General features: G+C 41.6%; 1 protein-coding gene across 1 annotated transcript in view; it reads left to right on the forward strand.

The window, feature by feature from the left end:
* The window catches only part of ROR2 (receptor tyrosine kinase like orphan receptor 2), a 253,722-nt gene that overhangs the window by 210,463 nt on the left and 21,216 nt on the right, over nucleotides 1–22,043 (forward strand). Inside the window, exons 3-4 of the mRNA XM_074954047.1 lie at nucleotides 947–1,234; nucleotides 2,422–2,452. Of these exons, the coding sequence (XP_074810148.1) occupies nucleotides 947–1,234; nucleotides 2,422–2,452 (319 nt within the window). The remainder of the gene's footprint in view (nucleotides 1–946; nucleotides 1,235–2,421; nucleotides 2,453–22,043) is intronic.

Here is a 22,043-nt window from a genome sequence, read left to right on the forward strand (position 1 = left end):
TAAAAGAATCAAATTTTTGAAGAGGTTTTTCAGGATGTCTTATTTACCATCTTTAACTGCTTCCCTCAAAAAGGCCCTACATCAAGGTGACACTTCCACTTCTTTTGAAGAGGCTGGACATGTTTTCTTCTTAATGCTCCTCCTTCCAGGAGTGTGCCTCATTGATTTCTGGTAACCTGTTCTCTCTGTCTTCCTTATCTTTGCACACCTGACCAAAACCATGGGTCAATATCCTATTTGTGCAGTGCTTCTACCCTTTGTGGCTTAGTGACTAAATTGCCAGTGAGCCAACAGCATAGCTTCTCCCACATCCACATTTTTTGTCAGTCTTCAGACAAAAAGTGTGGAACTCGTTGCCAGAGGATGTTGTGAAGGCCAAAAATATACTGTGTTCACAAAAGAATTAGATACATTCAAAGAGGATAGATCCATTAGTGGCTATTATCCAAGGTGGTCAGGGATGCAATCCCATGCTCTGGGTGTCCTTAAACCTCTGACTGTCAAAAATTGGGGATGGATCACTTGAAATTGCCCTGTTCTGTTCATTCCCTCTGAAGTATCTGGCACTGGCCATCACTGGAAGACAGGATACTGGACTAAATGGACCATTGGTCTGACCCAGTATGGCCATTCTTATGACACAAGCTAAATAGACGAGAAAAAATCTTATTCCAGAATTCCACACAGGCAGTTATAGTTGTATAAATTTACATTTTACCTTATCTCCGTGTAACTTGCCGTGTAGGTAAGCCCTCATTCATGAGACAGAAATTAGAGGATGATACTGTTCCAAATCCAGGGTGATGAGAATTGTGTTTCTGCCTAGCATATATTTAAAAGAAAACTGAAACCATTTTAAAGAGCTGCTCATAAAAATGAGCCCTTGGGCAGTCTCTTATCCAAATTCCACTGAAGTTTGATCTTTTCTGAACTTTCACTTTTACAGGTTATTTTCTGACCTTTCTGGAACCAGTCAACAATATCACCATAGTCCAGGGCCAGACAGCAATTCTCCATTGCAAAGTAGCAGGAAATCCTTCCCCCAATGTCAGATGGTTAAAAAATGATGCACCAGTGGTTCAGGAGCCAAGAAGGATCATCATAAGAAAAACAGATTATGGTTCACGGTTAAGAATCCAAGATCTCGACACTACTGACACTGGGTACTATCAGTGTGTAGCTACTAATGGAATGAAGACAATAACTGCAACAGGAGTTCTTTTTGTAAGGCTTGGTGAGTCATTTTGCATTAAAATGTGGCTTTTATGACTACTTTAAATAGTTTATAGCCTAGTTCTTAGTTTTCACAATAGCAAAATGAGAAATTAATTTGCTGTTTAAAAAACCCCCCTCAGCATTAAAAGAAATAAATAAAAGTTGTTGCCTAAGGCCTCTCTTGTTATGCACAAGAGCTCTTAGCTAAACCTGATACCCATTTACTTGCAATAAAAGAAAGGAAATACAGATGGAATGGTCTGTAAATATACATCTCAAAGAAAATCACAAATGTTAAAGACGACCCAGTACAAGGTACAAAAATGGTATGTTTCATTGCTTTCAAATTATCACACTATTCATAGAATCATAGAATATCAGGGTTGGAAGGGACCTCAGGAGGTCATCTAGTCCAACCCCCTGCTCAAAGCAGGACCACTCCCTGAACTCACTCTGTAAAAAAGAGCTTTTGAAAGGAAAAGGGGAATGAATAACAGTTCAAAGTGTTCACTGGTGTTCGTAGTTTCGAGCCCAATCCTTGTGAGAGACTGAATGCCCTCAAATGGGTGAAATTAATGGAAGTTGAGGGCACACAGTACCTGGTAGGAGGTGCTCATCCCTTTTGAGGGATTGGTCACTTAATCTACAACGAGGACTTTTTTTATGTGGTTTTTAAAAGTCCCTGAGGTGGTGGCACAAAACTCTAGGGACACTCCATTTCCTAGATACTGTTTAATATTAAGGTAATGACTAACTCCGCTATTTGTTTAGAGAGATTATTAAATACTAGGGCATCATATCATGTTCCTATTGTGACACAGGTTACAGGCATGCCCCGACACATCCTAACAGCTCTGATATTAAGCCTAGAATGATTTTAATTGGGCTTAGTAAGAAATAAGTGATATGCCAAGATAATGCTTTGTATTTCTGAGGGTGTATGTTTCTATACCATGAGATGCATTCTAACAAAAATGAAGTCCACTCAGGTTTCTGCCTGAGTAGACAGAAGATTCATGTGATTTTTATTTGTGGTTTTGAAAATAACCGTATTATGGGCAGGAACTCACAGCCTTTTATTTGATGCTTTGCAAACCCTTCCTTAAAGAAATCCATGGAGTTCTATTTAGCCTGCTACTAGCTTTTCTTAATGCTACAGTCATGAGCTGAATTTGTCAATAATTTTTATTTGTTGTATGTTCATAGGTCCAACAAACAGCCCGAATCACAATTTTCAGTAAGTACTTTTTGGAAATCATTTACTGCATCCTTAATGATTTTGCTGTGAAAGAATTTGGGTCATAAATCCTGTAAACACTGCTGGCAGTCACCACATGTCTTTGCTAAAAATATTTAGCTTGATTGAAAACCCTCAGAATGGCTGAAGTCTTTTCAAACAAGGATAGCATTGTATTACAGTTAGTTTTGGTTTGACAGAATTTTCTTAAGCAACTTCTGCTTACATATTTCATATTTTAGAGATGCAAAATACTGCAAAACTGTGATTCTAGACAGTAACCATTTACAGGACAAGCATGAGCAACACTGATGGTCAGAAATGAAGAGGTCAAATTTTAGGTCACTGCGGTTGTAACTTTACCCATGTTATGTTACTGTAACTTGAAAAATCAAGTAAAATTAGTTCAGGTATTTGTCTCTGAGCAATTAGGAAACCTCTGTTCTGTAATGTAATGTAATTTATACATGAAAGTTTCATGATGGCTTCCTTATTTCTGTCAGCTGCCTGGAGTTGGTGGGCTAACCAAACCGATCAATACTTATGTCTTTTTCATTGTATTTTGGGGTCTTGTATTTTGTCAAGTATTAATTTTTGTTTTGGCTGCAAATGATTTTTTTTTTTTTAATTATGCAACCAGTCATGTATGCATGGGTGGGTGGGAGGGAGCAGGGAGTGAGGGAAGAGGAGGAGAGAGATGGCCGCCTGAACTGCCAGCAGAACTAGACTACAGAAGGAATTGGTATGGAACAAAGGGCTCCTTTTATTCATTAGCCATCCAATCCAGTTTCCATCTGAAGCACAAAGTTGCATGCCTCTTGGCATTAATGTTTTTTAAAAAGATACTCTTCAGTGAGAACACTGAAGTCAGTTGTACCTCAGTTTAAAACAATCCCTAAGCCTTAAAGAATATCAACCTTTATCTGTTTGATATAATCTATCATATAAATTTTCATTTAATCCATATGCTTATGTTGCGGCCATGTGCTAAACCGGGCTTCTAGAAGACTGTGTAACAATCAAGGATTGCCAAATACATTAAGAGTCAGATTTGCCCATATAAAAAAGGACTGTAGACTTCAATAAGGATGAAGTCAATAGGGTTTCATAAAAGCCTAAGTAAGGTTGTATAACAATTACGCTAAAGACATACAGATTTTAATTTTCTTTTAAAGACTTTCTAGAAGAGGTTGGTTTAAAATTTTTCCATAAAGGTTTATAATTATCTGTAAAGTTCTGGAGTATGTTTCTAGAAAGATGTAAAAATACAGATTTATCAAAATTACCACATTTGGTTTGTAAATCAATTCTAGTTTGGTGATTTGTATTATCCAACCATTAACTTTTAATTCCCTGGCTGATGGCCGTGGTAAAAGCACACTTTCAAATCTACAATGGAAAGTTGGGGTTTTTTTGTTTGTTTTTATTTTTTTTAAAGTGTCTGACCATCCTTTGCTGTGGTAAGAAGGTTGTCACATTTTCTGTTTCATAATACAGCAGTAGAGGAATGATTAGACACAAACTCATTCCTTTCTGTTTTACTGTGTAATCCTGTTATCGTCTACGATCAACGTTACTCACTTCTGAAAAGGAATTGCAATTTGCCCTTCTCTCAGAAAAGAAGGAGCTCTGGGGCCTTTAAATCACTCCGCTGCAGAGGCGGCTGGGAGCCCCGGGGCTCAGGGGTGAATTAAAGGGCCCAGGGCTCCCGGCCACCACAGAGCTCCAGGCATTTTAAATCCCTGCTGGAGCCCGGCTGCCAGAGCCCTGGGGCTCCGGCAGCTGGGCTCAGGCGGGGATTTAAAGGGCCCGGTGCTCCGGCCAATGCTGGGAGCCTCCACCCGAGCCCCGCTGCCAGAGCTCTGGCAGCCGGGCTCCAGCGGTGCTTTAAAGGGCCCAGGGGTACTGCCACTGCGGGGAGCCCCTGGCCCTTTAAAGCACCGGCCAAGTCCAGCTGCCAGAGTTCCGGAGGTGATTTAAAGGGCCTGGGGCTCCCTGCAGTGGCAGGAGCACTGGGCCCTTTAAATCACCGCCGGGGAAGCCGGTCCGGTCCGGCACGGTATACTGGCTCTTGCCGGTAGACCGGACCAGCTTACTTTCACCTCTGGATAGAGGGAAGGGGAGTTCAAGGGGGTGGTCAGGGGCCTGGGGTGTGGATAGGGATTGGGGCGGTCAGAGGGTGGGAAATGGAGGGGGTCCCCGGGGGGCAGTCAGGAATGAGAGGAGGGGTTGGACGGGGCAGTGGGGGGCAGTCAGGGAGCAGGGGGAGGTGGATGTGGCAGGAGTCCCGGGGAGTCGGGGGGGAGCGTCAGGGGGCGAGAAGCAGGGGGTCAGATAGGGGTCGGAGCCAGGCCACACCTGGCTGTTTGAGGAGGCACAGCCTTCCCAAACCGGCCCTCCATACAATTTTGGAAACCCGAAGTGGCCCTCAGGCCAAAAAGTTTGCCTGTCCCTGCCCTAGAGCTATGTCTACACCGTCAACTGGACGTGAGTCCAAGCAGGTGGTTGTATGAGAATCCCTCTGCGATCCACATCTAAACCTCAGAAATACGGGTTTGAAGGCATGTGTAGGGCAAGAATGCTAGCACACCTGAGCAGTGTGGGTATGAACATGCCTTGGGCAATGGCATAGCCCTCTACTTGTGCCAGTTTGTAGTGTGGACAGGGGCAAGGAGCATGTCCTGAGTCCCACGATCAAAAGTCCTCCAGCCCTGTTCTCACAATGCGCCGAACTCTTTCCTGCTTGACCCTTACCCAAATTTATAAAGGTCTCTGTCCCATCATTCTCACCCATAATAGCAAGCTGCACTGACCACTTAACAGTTTTCACTGCACCGGCACACATGAACATGGAACATGCTCCGAGAGCAGCCATCTGGTCAGCCGAGCACACCTGGATGCTCATCAATGTGTGGTCTGAGTTCACTGTACTCCACGACTTCTCCCGCAGCATGAGGAACTTACACTTGTACTGGGAAGTTTGGGAGAGGCTGGCACCAGTCTCATTCACTGTACTCCAGCCCAGTGCCAGGGACAGATAAAGCATCCCAGGTTCCAGTACCACAAGGCAAAAGACTCCAGCAGTTGCGCTGGGAGGGGCCTCCAACATGACCATTCTCAAAGAGCTGGACTGGGTGCTCTCCAGCACTCCCAGTACTGAGCCTGAGGGACACATGACCCCTTTCCTCAAACCCGCCAGCCTCATTGTCTGACAGGGTGCTGAAGAAGGCCAGGGTGTGGAAGCAGTGGGGACAGGGGAGGAGGAGGCCCCAGAGGAAGAAGAGGATGTTATCCTGCACCTCTGCATGAAGGAGCTGGTTCTGCAAGTCCCTCCTGAAAAGGAGGGAGGCCCTGAGACTCAGCAGAAACCAGAACGCAAGACAAGTAAGCTAAAACTCCACCCTCCCCACCAACATCCCCTCCCTCGTTCTCTGGGTCTGCATGGAGGACTGGAAGGCCACCCACCCCTTCTGTCAACACATACAATGATTCCCAACCAAAACACAACTTAAATTCAACATTTTATTGAATTACCGTGAACCACTATGCAGCTTTTCGCAGAAGCTATAGAACAGATTATCAGCTAACTATCATGTTACTCATGGGTCTGTGCGTTTGTTGGCCAACAGTCTGACAGCAAGGGAGGGGGTGGGAGTGAGAAGAAAGTTCAGGTTTGGGGACAGGACATTTGTATGTGATTAATGGTTCTCCAAAGTTACAGCTGTTTTCTGCTCCTTTCAAGATCACAGACAGTAATCCCCCACAGCTCTACAAATGGGAGCTATGCGAAAGGGAGGGTCGGTTTAGTATCAGGGCTGGGACGGAAAAGGAAAACCTTTGCTTCTGAGAGGAATGTGACAGTGGTCCTCTGTCACAGTATGAATGTTCTCAAGCATTGCCGGTCCCTAGTGTCCAGCGTCTTCCTGCTTGAAGCCAGGCTGCACAAGTCAGGAGAAAGGGGGATGGGTGAGGGATCCGCTCCCACAGCTGCACAGACACCCTGCAGTGTCCCTTTGCAATGGGGAGGCGAGTGGCTTGCGGTCTTGACTGGAAAGTTCACGGAATGCGACTCTTTATTCCTCCCTGTTCCTTTCTCCAGTCTTTGCTGGATAAAGGGACCAGGTTTCCTGACGGTGCAGGGGGAGAATTGGGGGTGGATGGGCATTTGCATTGGTTTGCGACTCCCTCTCCATGCAGGCTCCATCTGCTAGCTTGGAATATAGTCTATTTCCATGCAAATTGCCTGCCAGTCCTGTAAGCATATGTCAGCAAATTTCTGGTACAGCAGAAACTCAAGCTGGTTCTTAAGGTTCAATGGCAGTGCCAATTTGCTTGGTCCACCTTCATAGCTCTCCAGACCCCTCCATTCAGCAATAAGTACAGGGGTGACAAGTAGCACAAATATCTCTCTGGCATAGATTGCCGGATCCCCACATCATGCCCTTTTCCAGTCTGGTACTTTCAAAATTGTATGTTCTCCAACTGATGACCAGCCTTCAAAGAAGAAATACATACACGTCAATGCATTAAAATTTTAAAACCATTAGTTCATGCACCCTTCCATTTTCAGCAGATGCTCCTTTCTGGGGGGCTGCAGAAGTTGTCTGTGATACTGAAGGATGCTGAACAACTGCATTCCTGAAATGCTGCAAAGTATCAATACTGAGACATAGGACCCAACCACCTACCCCATGACGATGAGGTAGCCACAGGACTCCTTGCACGACATCCTGGACTGGCACCCAAAATCCCTCCTGGGGAGCCTTGTGACTATGCAGGAGGGGAACAATGAGCCTGAGACTGTGCCTGAAGACCAGCATGTATCTGGCCCCCAAACCCTGCTCAGGAGATGACCCATTTGTCCCCCAGAACAGTTTCTGCCACCATGTCCCTCACCCTTTGTTTGGGGGATGGGGAGGTCAAGGCCAATGAGACAGGGTCATAGGCAGTATAGTTTTTAGGTTCTTTGGGGTGTCTGTTCCTTTCTGGTTTCATTCACGGTTCCTTTTAAAAAGTGATCAGAGTTAATGCTACATGTACTAGTTTCAATAAATGTTAGTTTCTACACATGCAGTTTGATCATTTGAGTGGCATTGGTAGCAGGACTGTAACAGACTGGATTTTTCCCTTCCTATAAAAAATGGTCTTGGATTTCATAAAGAAAGGGTTGACTGAGAAAAGTTGAAAAATAGGCTAATAGAGGTTGTTGCTATTAATACACGTGGTTTGGATTCTCAAAACAAATACTAACCCAAATATAAAAATGAAGTTGTACAATGGAACTTTACCTTCTTCCATGCCATTGTCTAAACATGATATTTTTATTGCACCACTAGCAGATCCTGGCCCTTAAAACAGGAATATCAGCTATAGGAGGGTCATTTATTGTGAGATCTTACAGTAACATTGGGGATCCTATGCTCCTGCACCCTGTTGTTGACACAGAAAGAAGGGGCTCTGGTCAGAGCTTCCTTATGCTCTGCAGAGCTCCAGCTGTCAGATTGGCCCCTACTGGACATGGGTAGCTGGCATAATTTAAAGCATACTTCAGGCTGTGCTAAATTAATGTTACGGTGGACATACCTGACACATAGCTAATACAGGGTTGGGGGAAATGCAAAGGGTGCCTCTCCTCCCCTTCCTTAATTGTGCTGTGTTCTCACTGGCCACAATTGAAGATCTGGGCCATTGTTCTTCCCTGTAACATGACTCTCTTCTAAATCTGTTTGTTGACTTTGGTCAGAAGATAGAGCATCTGTCTCTGGCTTATTTATCCTTAAAAGTTGAATCTCTTCTGTCACATCTTGTGAAGTATGTATCTGTTTTTATTGCTATAAGCATAGCTAAATGGGAAAACTGCCATCTGTTTATAATACTTCAGAATTTTTAAGATTGTCTGAAGGGTTTGGACATATTACTTGCAACCCTGCTTCACATAGGCTACAACATACAGTCCTGTAATGTATTCGCTGAAAGATAAAAATATAAAAATGTGATAAATGTTTGTTTTCCTGTAAATCCCATACTTCGAGTTTAAAATGTAAACTTGCGACAGATATAAATGCACTGTCTAATGTCACCATGTGGGAGGTTTGACACACAACTTGTATGACTGTTCCCCAGGTGCCTCCTTCATATGCAGTAGAGGTCAGAATGTATCTTTTTGGCTAGAGAGCTGCAGTTTGTTTTTAGTAGTCAGCATGCTATCACATTGGTCAAGTGGGAAGCAGTAACTCAGGTGCACAGCGTACAGCTAAAGGCCAAATGCATCTCTGACCTCATAAAATTTGACTCCCAGATGCCCTCTCCCAGTGAACACAGGCTGGGAAGGGAGCTGATCGGTAGCAGGTACTTATTTTTGGTGAGATCAAAGAAACAATTTAAATTATTCTGTCAAAGAAGTTACAAGTAGGGCTTGTTTGTGCATTTGTTATTTTTAAACAATGCGTATATGTAAATCGATATGCGAATTAGCGATAGCCCTAGGGCTTATTCCGCTACTGCAGCTGTTGGACATCCCTGATGATCTTTAGTTTGTTTTGAATTTACTTTTAACCCCAACTGTTCAGTAACTTAAATGGCTTTCAAAGTATTTATTGTGTCCCTACAAAAGGGCAGTTGTTTGTTCCTGTGACTTCCTGTGCAGCATTTTATGCCACATTGAGTTTAATTAGAGTGCCTTAGGATGCATACTGGCCTTAAAGTGGGTGAAAGGTATGCATGGGTGAGGGGAGGCAAGAAGATAGAGGGAACACTGTTATCATAAAATCTAGTCAATTTCAAAAAATGAGTTAAAAGTAATTTCAGGTATTACTTAGGCATCCTGCCTATTTTTATGGTTTCATAATCACGCTTTCCTATTTTTAAATGCTTTATTTTCCCCTTTTGCTCTTTGATAGAACCACACAGACAATATGTGAAACTTACCTAATTGACTGTTGTTTGAGAAAAAGTGAAACAGACAGTACAAAGTAAACAAACTGAAAAAAGATGGCTTTTTACTTTTTAGTTAAACTAAAATTATCTTAGATGGTGTTTGTAATAAAAATAGGTTAAAAATTCCAATAGAAGTGACTTTTTTTTTAAAAAAAAAAGCTTCTAATTCCCCATTAAGTCTAAAATATGAGGTGACATAGGAAATATTTCTCTAAAAATTAAGTAATGTAAAACATTTACACACACACACACCCCCAAATTACTAACCACAATGTCTTTTTTGACATTTTATTAAGTCTGATAGTAATATGAAACAAAGGGGTAGTTACTTCAGAGGCACATTTTTGTCAGTTTTGGTTTATATAGCTGCAAGCATGAAAGAAGTAGTTTCAAACTTAGTTTTGTTTGGTTTACAAGTGAAATTCACAAGCCTAAGCTATATCTCCCCCACTTTACAGTTGGAAAATCAGTATTTTCCAAATTCAGAATGGGAGGTAAACTTTCTCTTGTTGCATTTACAGCCCTTCTGTATATTTGTGAAACTGTTCTCTCGATATGTTGAACTACAGAAATTTTGACATTTTCACCTACTTTATTCTACAAAATCAGTTTTGAAAAGTTCCTCTTTTGACACTCTAAGTGTCAATAGAATGGCTCATTGTTTTGCAATACTCAAAGGGCTAAAAGAAGTGCATGAAATGTGTGTAATGTTACTACAGCAGGTTTCCCAGAAAGTGGGGAAAAACCTGGCTGAGCTGTCAATGGTATTAGGAAATTGTTTAATATGAAGGTAACTCCTGTCTGTCTTTCTTTCTTTCTTTCTTTCTAAGATCAGAGTCTATCTTTCCATTCTCTCCTCTGTTGCAATGGACTGCAGTTTATTAAATGTTACACTAAAGCATAATTATAACTGCCAAATCTGTTAAACCGGAATCTGAAATTAGAGAAAACATTCTTTGGAGGTTGTATTCTGTGTTTGCAGGGTTGAAATACTGTAGCTGCTTCTTAAATATGATCCGAGATGGTCTGTGGTGTGCTTAGTCGACTGTTTACAGCCCAGTGCTCCAGTGGCTCTCATACTCTCTCACAATCTCTCTGATTGCTGTCAGCAGCATGTTTGAGATTAGTGTGTAAAAGCTTTAGGAGGTTACCAGGTGTTGCTATTAAAATAATGTGTTTTTCTGCCATTATTAGTTGGGTTGGTTTTTTGGGAGGGGGGCGGGAAATGAAAACAATGGTCATCGTACATTCATATCTCCATTACCCAAGCTGACAGAAATCTCAATACATGCAGGACATTAGTGTGAGGCATGAAGAGCTAAGTGCTTCCGTACTAAGTTTAGGAACAATATTTGTTTTCTTAATTGAATTTCTAAGTATTTTTATTGATTATTAACTTTGCATATGATTAGGTGAATTTATGCAGCTGCCACGTACCATTGCTTATAACCAATAAATTGGCATAACTTGACGTGCATGGAGTCCCAAAGTAAATGACAATTGTGACTTTTGAACATAGGCCAGTTTGCTTTACCAGAGCTTTGTACGATAGTTTCCACTAATTTTTATAATATAGTAGCAGAGTTCAGATGAATAGATGTTGCACTGAAGTATGAAGTCGAAGGAGGATGGAGAAAAAAAGAGAATGCTTTAGAAATAAATGATGATTGACACCCAGTAATTGGTTTTGAATTGAAAGGAACAAAAACTAAAAGAAAATGATCTTAGGATTACGCATATTGCACCCTTTCAGGAAATGTATAGTAGTTGGGAGCTGTTTGATGTAAACTTCCCTTGAATTCCAGAGGCATTGGTTGAGATCGGTGTGTCATTCCAAGCGCTTTAAAATAGCAAACTGAAAAAATATCAATCGTGTGGAATTATATTGACATCTGCATGGCTCATCAGGGTTGGAAACTTTAGCTCCGCTACACTGATCTCTGCCTCTTAAGTGAGTAACTGATAGCCATAGCAGGTTTTCATCCTCTGTGTGGGCCAGCACTAGAGGGGATGAGAGATGCAATTGGCCAGTGGGTTTCACAGATATTTGCTGACAGCGGAGGAATGTTGAGATTTAGGAATCTTGGGTTCCATTCCAGGTTCTGGAGGGGTGTGTTCTCTAGTAATTAGACACTTCTAACTCTGTCCAAGTACCATATCGCTTCCCCATCCCCCAGCTTCTTGTTCCAGTCTGCCCCTTTCCATTCCCACCAAACTCCTTGTTGCAGTCCCAGTCTTCCCCCTCACTCCCAGGCTCCCTGTCCGAGGTTCCGCATCTATTCTCAGTCCTAGTCTCTCCTACCCCTCCCGCAGCCAGGTTCCTTGTCTCAGTCTGCTCCTTCCACCACGAGCAAGTCTGGTTCTTGTCCCTTCTGAATTTCAGTCAGGTTGCTTTCTCCATACTGCCTGGGTGCCAGCAGGGGCAGTCATTGAGAGCACAGGAGAGACAGTCTCCCTGCTCTCAGTTCTAGGTCCCAGCACCCCAGCAACTTGCAGTAGCCAGAAGTAGTAGCTGCAGGAAGAATCTTTGGGGAACTGACTGGCAAATTCTGTCAAGTCTCTGTTCTGTGTGTGTGAACTGAGATTTTAGAAAGGCTTATAATTTGGCCAAATTTGGGCAGCTTTTCATGGGAACAGCAAAAGGCACATTCCTGACACCAAGCTTGTTCCCCCGCCTAATTTCATGAAGAATGAGGGTGCCAAAGCTTCTCAATGAAATGGTTGTAATTTTTTTTATCATGAGCAAAACATGTATTTTTCCCTAACCTCATTCTTAGAAATGACTGAGCCACTGTTGCTGAAACTTTCAAAAAAAACCCATCATCTGAAGGCAGAGTTGTCATAGAAAATTTAAGGGAATTTAAGCACAGATGCATGCTAGCTCTCGTCAAGCTAGCACCTAAAAGTAGCAGTGTGGATGCAGCAGCAGAGGTGGTGGCTAGGACTGGGCGCCCAAGTATAATCCCCAGCTGTCCAGGCCACTACAGCCACACTGCTATTTTTAGGCAGGAGGTCCGGCAGAGCTAGCCTGTAAATGTCTACCCAAGGAGGGAATCACATCTCCCAGCTGCTGTGTACCTGAAGAGCTCTGGGTAAGCTTGAAAGCTTGTCTCTCTCACTAACCAAAGTTGGTCCAATAAAAGATATTACCTCACCCACCTTCCGTAGAACATTCCCTGAAATTTCAGAATTGATTGGATGCAGCACGTTATCACTTTACAGACGTACAAACAGAGAAATGCGGTCAAATTGAGCGTAAGGCCTTCGCGAGCTCAGCCAATAAAATTTCAGTATGACCATTTCAACAAATAGGAATGCCATGAACATGTTTAGGTGCATACTAAATACTTGGTTTAATACATTACATCACATGATCTAATTAACAGTAACAAATTAAACATGCCTGATGCTGTTTTGGAGGACAGTCTTTATTTTTTAGATATTTTTAGACATTAATTCTGGAGCTTCGACTAATAAAATGCCCCTTGCTTGAAGTCCCATTTTTTTCAGGGAATTCTTTCTAGATAACTTTTTCTTAACAAAATTAAATAAATGTTAATCGCCAACCAATAAAATGCCAGTGAAAGTCTGATAACATCCCATTTCACTTTATTTAGATTAAAGGCCTGAAACATTAAATATTGTAACAACTATATTCTGGGGTGCTCCAAAACTGAATGAGTGTGTGGTGCCAACATTCATGGGCCATATCCTCAGCTTATATAAATTGTCATAGCACCATGGACTTTGCTTGAGCTGTGACTGTTCATACAAGTTGAAGATCTGGTCCCGTCTGTTTAGGTTTAGGCACTCTACTGAGCCTGTTGCACTAGCCAACTCTAGTCTTCCCAATATCTTTGCAACTCCACTCCTACTTGTCGTTAGGGATGGCTTAAATCTCCTCTTCCCACATTAAATAATTTTTAATTAAATAATATTTCTTATCTTGGAGTAGGTGAGGTCAGTAACATAGGGAGAGAGTCAGAAGTTGAGGTTTACATGCTTATTGTGGACATATGGATGGAAATTTTTAAAGGCACTTACTAGTTCCTTTCATGATATCCTTTCTACAGAATTTTTAAACTAACTATAGATATCTATTATATTCTATAGGTTGCTTTAAATCAAGGGTGGGCAAACTATGGCCCACGGACCAGATCTGGTCCATCAGGGCTTTGGATCCGGCCTGCGGGATTGCCACACCCGTGGCGCCGCAGGCCCTGCGCCGCTCCCCGAAGTGGCCAGCACCACGTCCCTGGGGGTGTGGGGGGCAGAGGGCTTGGTGCGCAGCCCCCTCCCACACCCCACACTCTCTCCCACACCCCAACCCCCTGCCCCAACCCTACATTCATGGTCCTGCATGCAATTTCCCCACCCAGATGTGGCCCTCGGGCCAAAAAGTTCACCCACCTCTGCTCTTAAATGGTTGTTAGAATATAATATGAGGGTTCTTCCTACTAATTTGATAACAATCATATGGGGCCATGAATCTATTTGTCCATTTATTACATTAAAAGAGAAATTCCCCTCAAATTATTTTAAGTAATCCTTTTGTGTTACTTACATATGGTACAATAGATTAATGGGATATTTATTTTTAAAACTTAATTTTCTGAAATATATCTGTCTAGATTCTTAGAATGCTGATCATCTTGATGTTTGGGTGCACATAGTGGACAGTGACAATAGTAGATGTTGCACAATAACCAGACCAGATCTAACAATCCTGTAGACCAAATATTTGTACAATTACATTTTTATTTTTTGTATCGATCAGGAGAAATGCAAACTCCATCAGGCTCTTTACTGTTTAATCTTTTAGGCTCTGATTCAGGAAAACACATGCACTTTTGCCTCTATGTTTTCCTGAATCGGCACAGATTTAAGCACATTCTTAAATGCTTTTTTGCATTAAGGTTTAATATCCTTCAAGTTGCTGAGTTCCCTCAACTCCAGTTCACTTATCTGGCAGGATTGGGCTCCTAGTTACTTAATGTTCAATCTGTTAATTGTTATAGGAGCAGAGAAATGAATCAACATTATTACTAAGAACACTTAAGAATCTCTCTATCTCATATTGTCACAGACATCTTTGATTTAAAGTAAAACACTAAATTATTCATGAACAATGCATAAATGCCATGAGTTACTGATAGCAGTTGAACAGGATATAAATGAGTTCTGGATACCTACTTAATGGATAACAATTCATATCCTTAGTTTGCCTTAGCTAACAATTTGTTAGTCAATAGTTAAATGTTCAAGGTAGGAGAATTCCTGTTTATTGTTGACACACAGCTTTGCAGGAAAGAGTATGGTATCTTTAACTTCTTAAACAAAGTAATTTTAATGTATAAGTTTTCCTTATGTTCTAGCTTGAGTTTGTGGGACCAAGACAGACAGAAGAAAAGCTCTCATTAGCAAATATTAGGTCCCTCTTAGCAGTACCTGCTTTCAAAATGCGTTCAATGAACCCTTCTGTTTGATAGTTAAAAATCTCTAAATCATCGTGTTTCTGTGCACTATCTATGTAAAACCTGTGTGCCATCATGTGTGTTCCTGTTGCCTGAAGTTCTGTCTGGGATTTTGTAACATGTATTAACATATGAAATATCATCTTTAACATCCAAATTTAAACTAGGAATATTCTACATTTTTCAACATAAGCCACTGGGTCTGATCCTCTTTATTGTCAAGGACACCAAGTGCATGCCCACTTTAGGCTCTTATTGGTTTATCTATTCCTATTTACCTCCAGGAAAGGAATTTAATATAGAATGAAGTTTCCATGAGTCACTCTTCAGTTCTTTGGACATTTTCCTCTAATATGCCCTCCAGCCTGTTCAGCTGTGACAGTTGTGTACAATAGATTGTGTTACAGTTATCATGTGTTGCATTCTGTCCATATTTATTCTTTTCACCATTTCAGCTTTTCCATTAAGAAAGGCCCCTTTGTTTTGTAGGTCTTTTCTTTGATGTCTTTGTCTAGGTGGTGGAGTATCATCTATAAAGTTAAAGTAATATTTAGAGACTCTAGACGGTAAGAAGAGTTAGATAAGCAGTCAAAGCAGGGACTGCTGCACTGGGGGAAAAGGGTAAAATGGGGGCCAGGTGGAACTACCCCTCCCCTTAGCACCTCTGGTTCCAGAACAGTGCAGCAGAGACTCTCTCTTACCGCCACTTTGGGGGTACTAGAACCCAGATGATGCCTCCCCTCTCCTAAAAAACTGAAGAGGTGCCAGCCAGATGCTCCAGCCCAGAGGAGCAGCTGCAGCCAAAGCAGGGATCTTTGGACATTCAGAGAACTTGCTGCAGTTTTGACTGGATTGTCTCTGCTCTATGCTCAGTGGCAGCATTAGGCACCTGCAACCCATGCAATCGCAGGGGGGTCTGAAGCAGAGAGTTGGGCTTCCGATACGGTGACTCAGTTACTTGTCCCTGGTGACAAAGTGAAAGCCAAAGTGAATCACAAACACTGCCCAGCATGATGATGCAGGGACACAAACCCCTCCTAACATGACTGGCAGCGACGCCGGTAAGGGCCCCCGAATTGTGCTTTGCAGGGGGCCATGATGAGAAAAACGCCGCCACTGCACTGTGCTGATTGGCTGTTTGCTGCAACCTTCTCCTTCCCCCTTACGCAGTCTCTTCACTCCACACCTGTCGCTCAGGCGTCGCTCAGGCTCCCCTCTCCCCTGCCCTGTTCCCTCACCCTTCAGTGTCACCTCTCCCTTCCCTTTTCTGCCCATGTAGCTGATCCCCTCCTTTCTAAACCCTCTTCTCCCCCCCCAGAAAAGAAATTGTGGCACTAACCTGCTGTTTGCTGCCATCACAGTGTGGTGTTTCCCTTCCTCCACCCTGCCAGTCTTGCTTAGTTTGATTGTGAGCTCATCAGGGCTCTGCTGCTCTGTGTTTGTACAGTCCCTAGTGCAATGGACCCTATTCTTGATTTGGTTCTTAGGCACTACATAATAAACATGATTAATAATAGTAGTGTAAATAGTATGTATTAGTGGGTTCAGTATATTTATGCAATGCCTGTCGTACACAGCATTTTATATATTGTAAATATTTCAAATGAGATGTATGTTTGCATGAAGCTATATTGTTCTATAACCTTTAAGTACAGTTGACGTTACATGATTGCAAAGTGATTATTTATATGGAAATAATAAATGTTTAACAAAACACCAGTAATTGAAGATATTTTCAGTTCTGCATAACAAATTATTTCGAAAGATCTCTTATAACATTCCTGTTTCCAAAGCACACAAAAGGTTTATGGGGGCCTGAAATGCCACCTGAGTGGGAAGATGGCACTCTAGTGTATTTTGCGTTATAGAGAAAAGGAATCTAGGGCTTTGTTTATTGTTTTGCTTTCCCCATATTGCATATATATGTCCTTCCTTTCACAGATTCAAAGTTGTAGGATAGCAGTTGGAGAGACTGTGTTTAACCAGGTTGTAATGTATGTGTGATAAGGAGCTAACTCCACCCCCCCGACACACTCCCTTATCAATGCTGAGCCCTCTTTACTCTCTGACATGGGCCCTGTGAGCCTGGCATGAGTTGAACATCAGCTACAAAAGTTAAAAAGACCATTTTCTTTTCTTATGAAGCATAAAGACAAACCTCGGTGTTTCTTGGCTTTTATTTCCCCCTCCCCCCCCATCTTTTCCCCACAAAAGGTTGTTCTCCCTCTTTGATTTTACATTAGAAATATCAGTTCTTGACTTCTCTCTTTTGCTGGAGTGCTCCTTGCAGTGCAGGAAGGCCAGTGGGATTATCATCACAAGAGACTGAAATTGGGTGTTAAGAGAAATGGGAATGTTCAGTCAGATTGTTTGTTTAAAACTACTGACAAACACTTGGGAGAATAATTCTTTTTGAAGAAAAATTGCATTGCATCTCCCCTTTAATGAAACACTAAGGCCAAGTCTATGCTACAAAAATGTGTTGACCAAACTTACGTTGGTATACAGCCACTGCAGTTATTACATTGCTTGTGTGTGTGCACACTTGGCTCCTTGTGTCAGCAGTGCGTGTCCTCACCAGGAGTGCTTATGTCAATTGTATTGTCAGTGTCATGCATAATGGGATGACTGTTGCTGGCGTTCAGGAGTCAACATAAGAAACTCAGCATCAACACTGACAGTGCGTTGACCTAATTACGTTGACCATGAGTCTACGTACCTCATGGAGATGGCATTACTAAATTGTTGTAGAGAGGCACTTAATGTCGATGGGAACCAAATACAAATGAAAACACTTACACGGCTTAGGTCGACACAAGGTAGCTTATGTTAACCTAACAATGTAGCGTAGACCAGGCCTAAGAAATTGCTGCTCTAGGTCTCCAGACTTTGAGAGTGTTCTTTAGCAAAAAAGCCAAACAAACAAAGCAGGAAGTAAAGACTTTTAGTCTTCTTGATACCTCTCTGTTAAAAACAAGTAGAAAGCAAAAAACAGCAACAATGACAAAACCCCAACAATAACAACCTGGGAAAAGTGAGGTAATCTTTAAACATACATAAATAATTAGTAAAAGACAAAAGCAAAAAAGTTTTTTCCTTTGCAGTTCATCTTTAGGATCTCAGTAGCCTGGGACAGACTGAGCTGTCATGAGCTGCTGAGTTAAGTTTAATATTTGTTCTTGTAACGTTGATCTGAGCAACCTTTTCAGCTCAAGCAGCAGAAAATTGAAGAGGCTGTGTTTCTGCCTATTTTCAGCCACTCTAACTTCTGCTCTATCCAGAAATTCAGTTACTGGCCTCTAGTTTGGGACAAATATCAAAAGCTTCATGTGACTCCAAAGAACTCTGCTTGAATGGAGAATGAAGCCCCTCTCGTTTTCCTTCAACAATTCCCCCTGTACTTTTGCTCCATGTGTTATGCCCCATGGTGACTATATGCGCAGCTGAGTGACATTAATTGAATATTAGTCATGGAGTGGGCTATCTGTGCCACCATTTCTGTAGCTTTGTTGAACATGACTACCTTTGTCAAAAGGATTAAATGTAGCATAGTACTCAGTCACTACTACTCATAGAGTCCAAGGCCAGAAAGGACCTTTGTGATCATCAACTCTGACTTCCTGTATAACACAGGCCAGAGAACTTCCCCAAAATAATTCCTAGAGCAGATCTTTTAGAAAAACATCCAGTTTTGATTTAAAAATCGTCAGTGATGGAAAATCCACCATAACCCTTGATAAATTGTTCCAATGGTTAATTACTCTCACTATTAAAAATATATGTCTTATATCCAGTCTGAATTTGTCTAGCTTCAACTTCCAGCCGTTGGATCATGTTACAGCTTTCTCTGCTAGACTGAAAAGCTCATTATGAATGTAGATTTTCCCTGTGTAGATACTTATAGACTGATCAAATCACCCTTAACCTTCTCTTTGTTAAGCTAAATAGATTTTTGCTTGAGTCTATAAGGCATGTTTTCTAATCCTTTAATCATTCTTGTGGCTCTTTTCTAAATTCTCTCCAATGTATCAACATCCTTCTTGAATTGTGGACACCTGAACTGACACAGTACTCCAGCAACAGTCAAACCAGTGTCAAAATCAGAGGTAAAATATCTTCTCTACTCCTGCTCAGGATTCCCCTGTTTATGCATCCCAGGATTGCATTAGCTCTCTTGGCTGCAGCATCACAGTGAAAGCTCATGTTCAGCTGATTATCCTGCATGCGCACCAGATCTTTTTTTCAGAATCACTACTTCCCAGAATTCCCATCCTATAAGTGTGGCCTACATTCTTTGTTCCTAGATGTATACGTTTATGTTTAAATGTATTAAAACACGTATTATTTGCTTGTGCCCAGTTTACTAAGCAATCCAGATCACTCTGTCTTCATTATTTACCACTCCCCCAAATTTTTATGTCATCTGCAAACTTTATCAGTGAAGATTTTATATTTTCTTTCAAGCCATTGATAAAAATGTTAAATACCATAGGGCCAAGAACCAGTCCCTGTCAGAACTGCACTAGAAACACACCCACTCAATGTCAGCCAGCTTTTAGTCCATTTAATGTGCCATATTAACTTCTATATCATTGTAGTTTTTTAGTCAAAAAGTTGTGCAGTATCAAGTTTTACAGAAATCTAAGTATATTATATTAACACTATTACCTTTTTGAGCTAAACTGGTAATCTCATCAACCAAAGATAAACTAGTTTAACAGGATCTATTTTCCATAAACCCACCTTGATTGGTATTAATTATATTACACCTCCTTTAATTCTTTATTAATCAAGCCCCATATCAGCTGCCTCATTGTCTTGCTCTGGATCAGTGCTAGACTGACAGGCCTATAATTAGCCAGGTCATCCTGTTTTTATTCTTTTTAAATATGGGCACATATTAGCTTGCTTCCAGTCTTCTGGAACTTCCCATTGTTCCAAGGCTTATTGAAAGTCAGTATTAGCAGTCAAGTAAGCGCCTCAGCCAGCTCTTTTAAAACTGTTGGATGCAAGTTATCTGGACCTGATGATTTTAAAATGTCTAACTTTAGTAGCTGCTGTTTAACATCTTCCTGAGATACTAGTGAAATGCAAAGTCTTATCCTCATATGATAAGACTATATCAGCTGTTTTCTCCAAGTATAGAACAGAAATATTTATTGAACAGTTCTGCCTTTTCTGCATTATTATTGATAATTCTATCTTTTCCATCTAGCAATGGCCCAATACCATCATTAGGATTCTTTTTGTTCCCAATATACTTTTAAAAATCTTTTTTTATTGACCTTAACTCTGCTGGCCATAGAGTTCTTCTTGTGTTCCTTTGCTTCCCTTATCAATGTTCTATAATTCCTAGCTTCTGATTTATATTCATTACATTCAACTTCCCCATTCTTCTATTTATTTTATGTATACGTACGTGTGTGTGTGTGCGTGTGTGTGTGTGTGCCGAGGGCCACATCTGGGTGGGGAAATTGTATGCAGGGCTAGGGCAGGGGGTTGGGGTGCGGAAGGGAGTGCGGGGTGTGGGAGGGGGTGCGGTGTGCAGGAATGGGCTCAAGGCAAGGAATTGGGGCAGAGGAGGGGTGTCGGGTGTGGGAGGGGGCTCAGGGAAGGAGGTTGGGTTCAGGAGGGGTGCGGAATGCAGGAGGGAGCTCAGAGGATTGGGGTGCAGGGTGCGACGGGGGGGCTCAGGGTAGAGAGTTGGGGTACACACGCAGAGTGATTGATTATTTTCACCAGTATGGCCTTCTTCCTCGATTATGGGATTGTGGCTTCTTGGGTAAGTAGTAAAACGTTCTTAAACTATTCCCAATTATCTTCCACATTTTTCTGATTAAATTCTTCCTTGCAGCTGATATGGCTCAGAATTGTTTTCAGCTTTGTGAAATTGGCCCCTCTAAAGCACCAAGTGTATATTACTGGTTTGGATTTTATTCTCTTTGCACATTATAAATATCATCAAGTCATGATCACTTGTACCTAAGCTACCATTAATTTTTAGTTTCTGTGATCACTGCCTCTTTATCTGTCAAGATTAGGTCTATTATAGAATTCCTCTGTGTTGACTGTAACATGTTTTGAGTTAGGAAAATGTCATGTATAATATATAGAAATTCCAATAATATTTTAGCACTGGAAACATGAGACCTCCAACATGTGTCACTCAAACTGAAGTCCCCTGTGATCATGCAGCTTTTTTTCCTTACACATTATAGGTAGGTGCATAAGGAGCCAATCATCCTGTTTCCCTAGTGTGATTTGGTGGTCTGTAGCATACACCAGCTAATACTCCACCTTACACTTTATCTCTTAATACATTGACCCATAAGCATTTGAGATCGTTTTCTTTGAAGTTGTCAGCCAGACTTGCCAGACTCATTTTAGTGGTTTGCCTGGGCTATATTAGAGAGAGATAAAGGATTCATTTGGAACATGGCATTTTAATAACAAGAGTCTTGCTTCTGTCAGAACCTCTGACATCTGATTGCTGTTAATTTTTGTGCCCATCCAAGATAATGGCCATATTTCAGTTTAATCAGTAGTTGACTATAACATTCCACAGAGAAACTCTGTATTAACATGTGTATATACACCATATCTGAACGATATTTGCAAGTTCTGACAGAAATAAACAAACTGAACCTGAGTGATCATACTGCTCTTGTCACCAAAACCTTGTTAATTAGATTACTTATTCCTTCAAATTCTTTATGCTGGCAGAGAGGTGGAGCAGGAGGGTGAGATATGGTTACACATAGTTCTCTTAACTGACTTTGTTCCTCATGATCAGTGTTTGAACATTGCCTTAGTGAAAGAGGTCAAATGGGTTTCATATTCATGCAGTTCATTATGGAGATCGTTGACTTTCCTATTGGGGTGGTCTGGGCTGACTAAACTGTGCAGCTTGTGCAACACTTCAATTTTTTTGGACTCTGAGTATTAGGAATTGTTAGAAAATGAGGTTTTAATACGATAATGAGTGTGCAGCTGAAAACTGTTCACTGTGGCAATTAACTTGTCCTGAAAGCTTCTGATTCCACCTGTCCTTTGTTCCCATTGGAGAAAAGTGAAATGTCTCTGTGGTGGTTAATCTTCATTCAGCATTTGTGGATGAATTCTTATTTTATTAATGTTTAACATGTATATTGTGGTAGGATTTAGCACAGGGGTGGCCAAAC

Source organism: Natator depressus, chromosome 5 (genome assembly GCF_965152275.1).
Source record: "Natator depressus isolate rNatDep1 chromosome 5, rNatDep2.hap1, whole genome shotgun sequence".
NCBI classification, from domain to species: Eukaryota; Metazoa; Chordata; order Testudines; family Cheloniidae; genus Natator; species Natator depressus.